General features: G+C 43.3%; 3 protein-coding genes across 3 annotated transcripts; 2 read left to right on the top strand and 1 right to left on the bottom strand.

Annotated features, from left to right (window-relative positions):
• Window positions 1-4,254: 4,254 nt before the first annotated feature.
• LOC119341347 (protein PLANT CADMIUM RESISTANCE 7-like) lies at window positions 4,255-5,653 on the top strand. The gene is made up of 5 exons (XM_037613228.1): window positions 4,255-4,358; window positions 4,506-4,627; window positions 4,721-4,874; window positions 4,973-5,254; window positions 5,337-5,653. The coding sequence occupies exons 2-5, from the start codon at window positions 4,586-4,588 to the stop codon at window positions 5,417-5,419; spliced, it is 561 nt and encodes a 186-aa protein (XP_037469125.1). The 5' UTR covers window positions 4,255-4,358; window positions 4,506-4,585; the 3' UTR covers window positions 5,420-5,653.
• Window positions 5,654-6,337: 684 nt separating this feature from the next.
• On the bottom strand, window positions 6,338-9,196 carry LOC119341499. Its single transcript, XM_037613373.1, has 7 exons — window positions 8,998-9,196; window positions 8,718-8,797; window positions 8,532-8,602; window positions 8,224-8,294; window positions 8,057-8,138; window positions 6,959-7,008; window positions 6,338-6,616 (listed from the first exon to the last, which is right to left on the bottom strand). Exons 1-7 carry the CDS (start codon window positions 9,076-9,078, stop codon window positions 6,533-6,535), a joined length of 519 nt encoding a protein of 172 aa, XP_037469270.1. The 5' UTR covers window positions 9,079-9,196; the 3' UTR covers window positions 6,338-6,532.
• Window positions 9,197-9,295: 99 nt separating this feature from the next.
• Window positions 9,296-11,846, top strand: LOC119340782. Its single transcript, XM_037612699.1, has 3 exons — window positions 9,296-9,504; window positions 11,128-11,249; window positions 11,333-11,846. Exons 1-3 carry the CDS (start codon window positions 9,360-9,362, stop codon window positions 11,651-11,653), a joined length of 588 nt encoding a protein of 195 aa, XP_037468596.1. The 5' UTR covers window positions 9,296-9,359; the 3' UTR covers window positions 11,654-11,846.
• The last annotated feature ends 708 nt before the right edge of the window (window positions 11,847-12,554 follow it).

Raw genomic sequence — 12,554 nt, 5'->3', positions numbered from 1 at the left:
ACTTCCAACTCATATTTCATATGTTTTGAAGAAGTCATTTTATCTTCTCTGATAAAAATCATTGAGTTGCTTAAAGTTTCTGAATTGGAAAATATTTCCAAATAAAATTCAAATCTTTTCAAAAGCCTTTTCATTTATTTAAATGGAAGAAGTCATGTCATCTTCTCTCCAGGGTTTTGCGATGAAACGAATTTGAATTCATGGAGATCATAAAATGCAAAAATGAAAGCTTGGGAAAGTCCTTTTATTCCCTCTCATTTAACTTTCAAAAAGTTTCAAATTCCACTCAATTTCACACAATCAATCATAACTATCTATTTAATATGACATTCTAAAAATTAGAATTTTGGGATGTTACAAAATTAATGTTATTGAAATCGTAACTCTGGAGGAATACATAAGGGACACTTTCCAGAACATTTTAGACTCCGAAAAGAAATAGGTATGTGGTACGGTAAGTAAACCGACTCCAAAATAGTCCCGATGGCAATTTTTCTCCGTTTTGGAATATTTAAGAAAATAGGAAAATAAGAAGTAGTCCGGGAAGGACACGAGGCGCCCACGAGGGTGGAGGGCGCGCCCCCTGCCTCGTGGGCACCATGTGTGCTCTCCGGACTCTGTTTTCTTGCACAATATTTCTTTTGGTCGGTAAAAAATCATTATATAATCTCCCGAAGGTTTTGATCCTCGTATCACGCAAATATCCTCTATTTTTGTTTCTTTTCTGTCAGAGTTGTCAAGGCCAGGCATCATGTCTTCCCCCTCCTCCAACAATGAGGGCAACGATGCTTGGCTAATGAAGATAGAGCTGAAGAGAGAAGAACCTGGGGAGATCGACAAGGATGATGGGATCAAGAAGGCCATAGAGGATCAAGCTCCGACAACAGAAGAAGAAGACATCCTTCAACCTCATCACAATCTTCTTACCCCAACTGAGATTGAAGCTTTCAAGATGATTGAGTTATCTCGTATACAAAACAAGTATCTCACACGTGAAAATATTTTGTTGAAGGAGCATATCACCGCACTCAAGGGCATTATCCGCAAATTGGAGGATCTCCTACGCTCGATGTGCAACTATCCGTCATCACCACCACCTTCCTCACCTATGAAGAAAAAGACATAATCACATGGGTATGGGCACCTCCCTTGGTAACTGTCAAGCTTGGGGGAGGTGCCCCGGTATCGTATCACCATCACACTCCGATCTTTACCATTTTTCTTAGTTTGATCCTTTTTGGTAATATCTTGTTCTAGTAGAATAAAAGTCTAGTATGATCTAGTTTTGAGTTTTGCTTTATGATCCCTCTATGTAATCGAGTCTGTGAGCTATATATAATAAAGATTAGTTTTGAGTCAAGGGCTTGATTATATTGCTATGATCTTGAGTGAATAAAAGAAAGAATAAAAACAAATAAAGAGATCATATTGATCTTATGGAGAGTAATTACTTCGCATATAAAGAGTATGATGAATAAAAATTGTTGAGAGTTGACAAACATAGTTTTGGTCATCGTTGCAATTAACATGAAGTAATAAAGAAAGAGAGGTTTTCACATATAAATATACTATCTTCGACATCTTTTATGATTATGAGCACTCATTAAAAAATGACATGCTAAAGAGTTGATGTTGGACAAGAAAGACAACGTAATGGGTTATGTTTTCTTATATCTGAAATAAAGTATATTATCATGGATGATCCAACATGTTGAGCTTGCCTTTCCCTCTCATGCTAGCCAAATTTTTGCACCAAGTAGAGATACTACTTGTGCTTCCAAACATCCCTTAAACCAGTTTTGCCATGAGAGTCCACCATACCTACCTATGGATTGAGTAAGATCCTTCAAGTAAGTTGTCATTGTTGCATGCAATAGAAAAATGCTCTCTAAATATGTATGATTTATTAGTGTGGAGAAAATAAGCTTTATACGATCTTGTGATGTGGAAGAAATAAAAGTGACGGACTGCATAATAAAGGTCCATATCACAAGTGGAAATATAAAGTGACGTTCTTTCGCATTAAGATTTTGTTCATCCAACCATAAAAGCACATGAAAACCTCCGCTTCCCTCTGCGAAGGGCCTATCTTTTATTCTTGTTTTATACCTTATGCAAGAGTCATGGTGATCTTCACCTTTCCTTTTTACATTTTATCCTTTGGCAAGCATATTGTGTTGGAAAGATCTTGATATATATATCCAATTGGATGTAAGCTATCATGAACTATTATTGTTGACATTACCCTTGAGGTAAAAGGTTGGGAGGCAACATTATAAGCCTCTATCTTTCTCTGTGTCCGATTAAAACTCCATACCCATAAGTATTGCGTGAGTGTTAGCAATTGTGAAAGACTAAATGATAGTTGAGTATGTGGGCTTACTGAAAAGCTCTTACATAGACTCTTTCCGATGTTATGATAAATTGCAATTTCTTCAATGACCGAGATTATATTTTGTTAGTTTTTAATGAAGTTTCTGATTAATACTTGCCATTGTGAATAGATTGTTACTTTAGCATAAGAAATCATATGACAATATTTATATATGTTGCTGTTATAAGAATGATCATGATGCCTTCATGTCCGTATTTTATTTTATCGACACCTCTATCTCTAAACATGTGGACATATTTATCGTTATCGGCTTCCGCGTGTTGATCACCAACGACGGTTTAATCGGTGGAAGATCATATGTACAGATCCTTTATGCATACCTCACTTCTAAACCTAACATGTAGTTGATGCTAGTTGGTTTATTCGGTGGAAGATCATATGTTCAGATCCTTTATGCATATTAATACTACATCATCGAACATACCTCACTTCTTTCATTTTAGGTTTACCTTAATTCTTCTTTCGTAGTTGCGGCTGCTTGCGAGAGGGGTTAATCATAAGTGGGATGCTTGTCCAAGGAAGGACATCACGCAAGCACCGGTCCACCCACATATCAAATTATCAAAGTAACGAACGCGAATCATATGAGCGTGATGAAAACTAGCTTCACGATAATTCCCATGTATCCTCGGGAGCGTTTTCCTTTATATAAGAGTTTGTCCAGGCTTGTCCTTTGCTACAAAAAGAATTGGGCCACCTTGCTGCACTTTATTTACTCTTGTTACTTGTTATCCGTTATAAATTACCTTATCACAAAACTATCTGTTACTGATAATTTCAGTGCTTGCAGAGAATACCTTATTGAAAACCGCTTGTCATTTTCTTCTGCTCCCCATTGGGTTCGACACTCTTACTTACTAAAAGGACTACGATAGATCCCCTACACTTGTGGGTCATCAGTCAATTCATTGGTTCACTCAATGTTGCAACTTCATGATCACATCATTTTATAGCCCAGACACACTGTCATGATGCACCAAAGGATGGAGGGCAAGCGCTACATATTGACTCATTGTTGGATGGAGCTCGAGGGAGAATCCATCTTGATAAACAACATGAGGGAGAATCCATCTTGATAAACAACATGCATCGATGAAGAAGTTCAAACTCGAGGTGAGAAAGCTTGATATGAAGGCCGCTTTCGAGGATTATGGTTGAATTTGGGATTTAAACTTGTTGAACATCGATGCTTTTATGTGGTGGTGGATTTAAATTTATTGAACGTCCGACACTTATATTTAGATTTAAATGTATAGTTGAATTGCTATCAATCATGATTCAAAGTAAGACTGTATGGCAGAAATTTGATTTTCTTATTGAAAATGGGCGGACTTTTGATTATTCTTTTTTTCTTATGAAAAATGGGCGGATATTTGCTGCATCGGGTTGGATGGCCACCCCCTACCCTTTGTCCGGTTTCATGCACCACGTTGAAGATGCCCTAACTTTCCCTTCATCATAACAACTACACCCCCACTCCGCACAATTTGCTTTATCCAATCTTGTCTAGCTGGTAATCATTTCATATTTCATTTTTACGTTGAAACCTTATTTTGTATTTTATTTGAAAATAAATAATACAACAAAATACACAAACACAACAGAGTCAAGTCCCTATTCTATCCAGACGTCTGAGCTGTGAAAGCACAAAGCATTTTGTCGTTTAATAGGCCAAGTCCCGAGGGGCCTGGACACCTGCATGCATCGGTGGCATGCATGCGAGCAACGAACGTGCGCCTCAGGTGAATGACACCCCACCCCACCCACATGGCGTGCCCCGTGAGTGACATGACGTGAATGGGGCGGCCCCGCGCGCGTAGACCTCAGGTCAACGCGTGCCGCTCCCGGTCTTTACTTAAGAATGAGACGCGTAGTGCTGATCGACCAATATATGTGCTTCTAGTTCCTTTGGCGGCCGTTGAGGAGAGACGACTCACCGGCGCCGGCTGGCTGGCTCCTTGAGGTATTGTGGCTCGTGGCTTATTCGTGCAAGCACTGGGTTCTCTGGCTCGGCCGCCGGCCGGCATTAGGAGTGTAGTCCGGGTTCAATCATGCCAAATTAAGCTACTCCATTTATATTGGAACTAACAGTGTTACTTACTACTCGTAGGTTATTCTTCATTGCATGCATGCAGTTGGAGCAAATCTGAATCGGCCGGCTTACGACTCCCTCCATCGACGACCAAGAAGATGAGTTTCGGAGTCGATGCTTCGCAGGACCTGCAACTGCCTGTGAGTAACACCTAGCCGCGCACATTGTTTGGTTATTATATAAGACTAAAAAGAGTTAGCAGCTTATATGTACGTACGTGCTGGTACGTTCAGGCTAGGGCTAGCGGAACCGACACGACCACCCTGAGCGCGCAAGGCGACGGCCACGACACCAGAGTGGTCGTCAAGCAGAGCGTGGCGGCCGTGCCGGTCCGGCAGGGGTGGCAGACCGGCCTGTTCGACTGCGAAGACGACGGCTGCGACGCATGTACGTACTCCAGCGTGAAACTAACGTACTCATGCAATGATAGGGACCGGCGGTACGTCTTGATGAATGATGATCGACATGCATGCATGTACTCCTAGTTTGCTGCAGCGTGTGGTTCCCCTGCGCGGCGTTCGCCTGCGTCGCCGACATCGTCGACCAGGGCTCGGAAGGCCGGTGCGTGCACTTCACCTGCTACCTTGTGGCGGCCTACTTCGGGCTGTGGTGGGTGTACACGGGGTGGTACCGGCGCAAGCTGCGGGAGCGGTACGGCCTGCCGGAGACGCCGCTGCCGGACTGCCTCACCCACCTGCTCTGCCACTGGTGCGCCCTCGCCCAGGAGTACAGGGAGCTCGCCAGGCGGGGATTCGACGTCGACGAGGGTACGTGCGTGCGTGCGTGCGTGCAGAGTGAGACGCTGCCGTTTCTTGCGCTGAAACTGTTTTGGTTTTTGCGTGCGTGCAGGCTGGGAGGGTCGGCCGCGGCCGGCGACTGCACCGGCGGCGACCGCCGTGCCACGGGTCCAGGTGCCGATGACCAGGCTATGAGCGATCGATCTAGCGCAGCGTGGGACCGTCGAACGAGCTAACCAGCACGGTTAACTCCGGTCTCCCAGCTTAGTCAAGTACCCCACTGCCTTAATAATAACACCCATCCTGGCCGTGCGCGTGTGTGCATAGCTTTTGGTTTGCTCTGTCTGGTATGTACTGTGTGCTGTGGCGATTTGTACTTGGCCTGCCCGGCTGTAATGCCAGTCACTTAATTATGCTATGCGTGGTTAGTGTACCCGTAATGAGAACGCAGTTTCCCTGTTCCGCCCGTGTCGCGGACAGTATGTTTTTTTCTATGGGAACCGGAGTTTACGGTGGGCGGCCATTCTCGATACCAAACGGCAGCGCTTCAGTCTGCAATTCTAACCAGACTGGTCAAGCCCAACTAAAACGGAAAACCCGACATGCATTCTGGACCAATCAATCCTTTTCGAATCACTTCACGGATTAGGTTTCACTGAGACAAGTCTTTGAAAAACAATTCAACGACCAATATGTAGCTTTCATGATACAAAACCAGTGTCACAAATAAGTACGTACTCCGAAGTGTCACATAGAATATTATAGAGTGATTGGTGGTCAAAGGCTCATCCTAGCGAAACCTATTAAATTAGGACGTTAAGTCAACTCTTGAGCTCAAATGCTCTAGAGTTGTGAACAGTAAAAAAATCAGAATAGTCTGAATTTTTTTAACAATAAACATTGTTGAATGTTCTACAAGCGTGAACAATTCGCGAAGAAAAAAACATTCCTAATGCTCCGCGCGAAAAAAAGAACAAAAACGGTGCTCCAAAAAGACTAATTTTGAAAGCACATTCGTCCAATCAAATCGATAGGACATCATTGCAGGGCCAAAAATGTGAGGCTCGCTGCAGTAATCTTGAGGGGGAAAAGGACCTGCTTGCACCATAAATATGACTGCATCCAGATATCAAACACCTCCATAAGTATCACTAGGTCAGATAATTAAGCACAATTTTTTTTACAGAAAGTGAGAGCATCTGAAACAGTGGTGCTGCAGATGTACCATCAGACAGAAAAGTCAAAAGTACAAAAATGTGTGACAGAAGATGAAAGCTCCAACAACATTTACTTCATCAGAAGGAGCTACTAGTGCAGAAATATGGGGGCGAGTTTTTGGGACAATAATTTGCTGACACGAGAGGTCAAAAATAGCCATGGCATAATTCCAACCTGCAACAAAAACACAAACATGAGGGGTATTAGAGAACATAGAACAGCGTAGCTTTTGTGTTAATTCCTGTGAAAACATCCAGCAAATTAGCTAGGACATTTGGATAATCTTTTCCAAACATGTGCATTCAAGATATTTGGGAGCAAACGATTAAAGGAAGCAAGAAATAGGACACCCGCACACTGTATTTGCCAATCCTGCAAGTTTATGTACACAGTAGGGTGTATCCCCAAAAGGAAATTCCCATTCATGTATTCCAGGAGAATATTTTTAGCATTCTGATCAAACCAAACTTGTCCTGTGCAAAGGAGAACCTTAAGCTAAACTTTGATTATGCTTACCACGACACGTCCTGTAGCAGCATCGACGCCTTTCCAGGAGAACATCCTTCCTGTAAATAATTCAAAATCATTAACTCCTTAATGCCTTAATGATGTGTTTTTCCGGCAGATACATCTTCATGGTTGTACATGTATAGTGTGTCCATGAAATGAAGAAGAACAATGAACCATTTTCGTTCCCAGAGAGTAAACAAGAACAAACATCCAACTCGAAAGTATGTTGCCTTTAGAGAAGTCGAAAGTATGTCAACATTCAATAATCTTAAAGTCAAATATTATTGTATACCAAATACAAATGCAATTATACATATTAATGATCTGAAAACGGATAAAATGATATGGTAATTTGGCAGTTTGTCTAATTGTTTTCGGTGGAGCTGGAGGGAGTATCTGGTTGATGAATTACTTTATTGGAAATCACTACACCAGTACTTTGGGTAAAACTTTGTTTTTGCCACTCTAGCTTTTGCCCACTTTGCTTATGACATCAACAGTCTATCTCTGTACACACCTCTGGCTATTACTTTTTCAAATACAGAGATGGTGGTACTTGAATATGACAAACTCTAACACTTGTGTTTATATGAGCTCTCTCAAAAAAAAAACAGGACTAGCCTTGGTGGCATTTTTGTAAGAAAAAAGGCGAGCACCAACCCAGCAGAAGCTGAGCCTCAAATGCAGGTCGGCGGGCTGTGAGTACTTCAGCCTGCTCTAGCTAGCCAACTGGTCAACACCCAGTTCTCTGAAAAAACTGTTCTAAAAAAATTTCTCTGAAAATACTTTGACCAACCAAGACTAGCCCTCTGTGGCATTTTTGTAAGAAGAAGAAAGGCGAGCACAGAGGCTGAGTCTCGAACGTAGGTTGGCGGCCTGCGAGCAGTTTAGCCTGCTCCTGCTCTGGCCTAGCCAACTGGTCGACACCCAGTTCTAGTTTATATGAGCTCACAATGTTTCAAAATGTCGAATGTACACATTCTAAAATGATATAGTAATATATCATGATGAGCAGGCCTGGCAATTTAAAGCACAATGAGCAGACATTAGGCAGTTAATGAGGCTTTGGACAAGCTAACAAAGTGATAAGTGGCATTAACATACCGAAGGGCTGTAGAAGATGGTTGGGGACGGTAGCTACAGGTGCACTCCAAAACGACAGGACGAGCAAACCATAGACTAGGACCTACCACCAGATCAATTTCATGAGACACTCCTGAGGCTATAAATGTCAAACACAACAGAGAACAAAAACTACAATCATGAAGCACCTTGGTAGCCTTCAGAACTTTGCCATATTTCTCATGTAGAGACTGCTTCCCCTTGATGTCCGACTGTTGCACTGCAAAATAGAAAGAAGCTTATTTGTGTGCTGCATACTGATGGATGAGATTTGCTCTTCTATCAATACCGGTGGGGGTTTTCGTCCCAAAGAAATAGTATAATTTTGGTAGTCAGCTAATATGAGAAGAAAGATCACAACCACACCCAAATGTGTCCCCGCAAAAAAAAAAAAACCACACCCAAATGTTAAGGGAGCTAAATGTTTCAATGTAGGCAGCAAGAATTCAACTCTTACATTTGGCTAGTTCCTTCTCTTTAGCAGCAGCCAGCCTCTTGAGCTTTGCGGCCTGCGCAAACGTCGAGGGCCTGCAACATGAACAGAATCGATGACATTGCAAAACATAAAGTTCTGAAGAACAACTCTATCAGAATCACCAAATCAGAAGAGAGAAGAGAGGGAGACGGTAAAGAAATCCCCTACGTTGACAGTGCACTGGACTCCTTGAGAAGCTGCGTGATTGCCACCCGTAGTTTGACCTGCTCATCGCTCACTGATCCCCTCTGCAACACACGAACCGGTCAGGACAAGATTACCTGAACATAGCAGTCGAAATCACGCAATGTAGCGGATCCAGTAATCCCCCTAAATTCGCCACGGAAATCGATTCTATTCTTCCACGGAGACCGAATTCTCCGGGGGGAATCGGTGCCAAATTCACCGGGGGAAAGAAGGAGAGAGAAAGAGCTTCCGTGGCGCTGACCTTCTTGGCGAGATCGAGCATGCTTTCGAGCACGTGCACCGCGCAGACGAGGAGGAAGACGAAGATGGCCGCCAGGGCCATGGTCGCCGGTGGCGAGCGGGGCGGCGCCGCCGCGCGTGGGGGGTCAGGGCGGCGGTGGTGGTGGTGATGGGTTCGTGGGTGGGTCTCCGTTGTGCGCGTGCGTGCGCCCGCCCGACCGAGCCAGGTAAGGTGCCTTGTGCGCGGCGTGGAGCGATCTGAGCCGTTGGTTGCCGGGCCATCTATCGCGCTCGACGGCCCGGATTGTTTCAAGAGACCGGATAGGAGCCGGAAGCCGCAGGAAGGGGAAGGCACCACCAGACCGGAGGGACAAAGCGGAATCCATGGCGCTGCCGAGCACGGAGAAGAAGACGGCGGCGGAGGTGGTCGCGGCGCTGGAGCTGCACCACCACCCCCACGGCGGCTTCTACCTGGAGACCTTCCGCGACCCCTCCCTCACGCTCCCCAAGTCCGCGCTCCCGCCCCAATGTAAGCTTCTCCATGGATTACTCACTGCAGCTTTAGGCATTCATCTTGATCTCGCGGTGGGCTTGTGTGCTCTTCGATTAGAACACTCGGAGGATTGTAGAAGCGCTAATTGCAGTGGCTCTTCAGTTTTTGTTAGTAGCTGCCATCCATTTTGTGAGCTGGGGTTCGGTTAGGTGATGGCAATTAGTTGGATTTAGATCGGGAAACAGCCCCATTGTTTGTGAGTGTTGCATTATAGCTTCGTTGCAGCATTTTGTATGTATATAGAAGTTGTTGCTGATTCTCAAATCTGATCCGTCCGAGATATTTGATTCAGAGAAATATTTTATGCCATTATTTCCTGAGTTATGCACATTGATGTTCTCAAGCAATGAGAAATGCGTGGACTTATATATTTGTGTTTGTAACTCCATGGATTCTGATGTCTTCTTGCACATCAAAAGAATTCAAGGTAAGAATAAAGTACAAATAAGAAACTATATTTGTGAATGTCAAGACAACTAATTTTGGGTGTTTGATTTATGTTAGTCGAGCATGCTTTGTACCTGCACTATACCCAGTGTTAGAAACCATAGTGGTTGTTTTTAGTGGAGAAAGTGAAGTAGTTAGCACTAAGGCACTCGCAGTTATAAAAATTGTTTGGTATGTGCAAACCCCTCTATTTCTAAACCTCGTCTTCTTGCTAGAAAAAAATACAAGCAGACTTGCTATTTATATTAGGTGATGCTGTCCATGTTTTAGTATAATTGTGGAAATAACATAAACATGGACCAGACATGGCATATGTCATTTGTGGCTTACCGCTTATGAGATTTTCCTAACTGCTCGAAAGGTTTGTAAATGAAAGCCTTCTCTAGGATCTCCAACATATATTTTAATCCATCAGATTTTCTTGTTGAACAAATCCGTCAGTCAGTGCTAGTTTTCTGAACCTTGCAGGCGGATCTGCTTATTTATGAGCATTAAGCAATAAATTATGTTGAGAGGTTCCTTTATCTTTTACTGTTCTGCCTTTTTGCCAGCCAAGTAAATTATGCATGTCATAACCAAGCCAAAGTGTTGGTTGTCTCAAACATATACCATCCCAAACTTGTGAGTTGGTGACATCATCCTAGCACATTAAAAAAAAGATTATGGTCTTCTATTGCTGTATGGCCCAGCTTAGCCAAATTTGTGCTGTAATTCTGCCGTAACTTGTGAGTTTGGGGCTATAACAACACACATCAACATTCAAAGAATTTTGCATCCTTGTGCCTATGAGCCCTCTTGTCAGAATAACGAGACACTCTGTTAGCTCACCTGAGTCATCACTACCTTAACTTTTAGATGTTACAACAAACAAACTATCAAACAGACTGAATAACTGAGACACTCGTACCTATGGTAGTAAGCCTTGTCTTCTGCGTGTCCTTAAATACCTTTTTCAAGCACCATGCACTCAAAACTTTCGTAACTGGCTAATATAAGAGCAATGTCTAGTTGTTTCTGATATGTGTTAGTTTCTAAGGTTGGTAACAAGGAAACTCATATGTTGATCACTTGATTGTGCTGAGGTTTCTAAGAATAGCTTCTGTTAAGCAATAGGTCTTTCCTAATTTGTTACTTCATGTTTAATTCTTCTAGATAAGGTGGACCGTGCTGGGAGTAGTGCAATCTATTTCCTGCTGCCTGCTGGGGAGATCGCTCGGCTGCACCGCATCCCCTGCGCTGAGGCATGGCACTACTACATGGGGGAGCCCCTCACGGTCTGCAAACTTAGCGCAAAACAAAATTGCTGATCATTTTCTAAGCATGCTGCCCATCTTATCCAATATAATACCCATTTCAGGTATTTGAGGTGCATGATGATGGGCAAGTCAAGATGACAGTAGTCGGTCCCGATCTACGGAAAGGGCAGAGACCACAGTACACGGTCCCTCCGAATGTGTGGTTTGGCGCCTTCCTGACCCACGACATCGAGTTCTTCACTGACGACTGCAGTGTTTTTGTCAAGACACCTGGACGGGACCCTGACCTCCACTATTCTTTCGTTGGAGTGACCTGTGCCCCAGCATACCAATTCGAGGACGATGAAATGGCCACACGCGACAGCATGAAAGCTTTGGCTCCTAACACGGAAGCTTTCATCAATTACCTTGTTCCAGCTTAGTGCATTGCTGCTGCAGGTAGGTTGTTGTTTGTGGTGAACATCTTCTATCTGCTAGTTATTGAAAACTAATGTGTATTGATATAGTGTTCAGTATGGAAGTTGATACTCATTTAATTAACTATGGAAGTTCAGTAAGGTTTGCTCTTGTTTTCATGAATAAATACCATCCACTGGTGATATGTGTTTCTGTTTATGCCTGGTGGGTGTTGTTCTTAACAACAATGAGAAGTGCATGAACTAGTGACGCTCATAACAGCAGACATAAGGATAAGCTACCAAAATTTGAATGGAACCATTCACGTGACTCCCAATTTAGCGTTCATTTGATCGCTGCATGATAAGTTGTTAAGCGATGTTGGTTCTACTTAGCCTGTGTTTTCTCTTTGGTGATGGAATGTTAGTTATTGTGCTTTATTTTTTATGAACTTTGTAATACTACATTGTTTTTTTGGGTAGGTGCATCGTCTAGATGTATAGGTTGAAAAGGCTAAGAAAATTTGTTTAAAACATCGATAAAGCTCTTATAGTGGCTTATAACCTACCAAAGGAGCAAGCTCGTAACCAAAGGATTCATAGCTATTGACCTACCAGAGGGCAATAATTTCATACCACTGTCTACCGCATTCCGCATAACTCTTTTATAAGGAGCAAGTCTTCCCTAAGGAATAACTCGTTCCTCGGTTTACTTCTGCCTTAGAATTCCATTTCGTGCCTCTGTGCTAAAGGCATTTGAATTTGATAGACATGGGCATAGAAGGCACCGGGAATTATTGATGCATAACTCAAATTGCAACATCCACTCAGTCGTGGTTAGCTCCGAGCCTCATCCTACTGGCTTGTCGGCGCAACCATTGTTTACGTACCAGCACTCGGATCCGGGCCTGTCGGCGCAGCCATTGTT

Source organism: Triticum dicoccoides, chromosome 7B (assembly GCF_002162155.2).
Source record: "Triticum dicoccoides isolate Atlit2015 ecotype Zavitan chromosome 7B, WEW_v2.0, whole genome shotgun sequence".
Lineage (NCBI taxonomy): Eukaryota > Viridiplantae > Streptophyta > Magnoliopsida > Poales > Poaceae > Triticum > Triticum dicoccoides.
The sequence above is the reverse complement of the archived record's forward strand: the minus strand, read 5'-3'. Positions and strand labels throughout refer to the sequence as shown.

Coding starts and splice junctions, on each gene's coding strand:
- LOC119340782 (XM_037612699.1), top strand. CDS start 9,360: ATGGCGCTGCCGAGCACGGAGAAGAAGACGGCGGCGGAGGTGGTCGCG. Junction 9,505..11,127: donor GTCCGCGCTCCCGCCCCAAT/GTAAGCTTCTCC, acceptor TAATTCTTCTAG/ATAAGGTGGACCGTGCTGGG. Junction 11,250..11,332: donor ACATGGGGGAGCCCCTCACG/GTCTGCAAACTT, acceptor TACCCATTTCAG/GTATTTGAGGTGCATGATGA.
- LOC119341347 (XM_037613228.1), top strand. CDS start 4,586: ATGAGTTTCGGAGTCGATGCTTCGCAGGACCTGCAACTGCCT. Junction 4,628..4,720: donor CGCAGGACCTGCAACTGCCT/GTGAGTAACACC, acceptor TGGTACGTTCAG/GCTAGGGCTAGCGGAACCGA. Junction 4,875..4,972: donor AGACGACGGCTGCGACGCAT/GTACGTACTCCA, acceptor ATGTACTCCTAG/TTTGCTGCAGCGTGTGGTTC.
- LOC119341499 (XM_037613373.1), bottom strand. CDS start 9,078: ATGGCCCTGGCGGCCATCTTCGTCTTCCTCCTCGTCTGCGCGGTGCAC. Junction 8,798..8,997: donor TGCTCGATCTCGCCAAGAAG/GTCAGCGCCACG, acceptor CGTGTGTTGCAG/AGGGGATCAGTGAGCGATGA. Junction 8,603..8,717: donor GAGTCCAGTGCACTGTCAAC/GTAGGGGATTTC, acceptor TTCATGTTGCAG/GCCCTCGACGTTTGCGCAGG.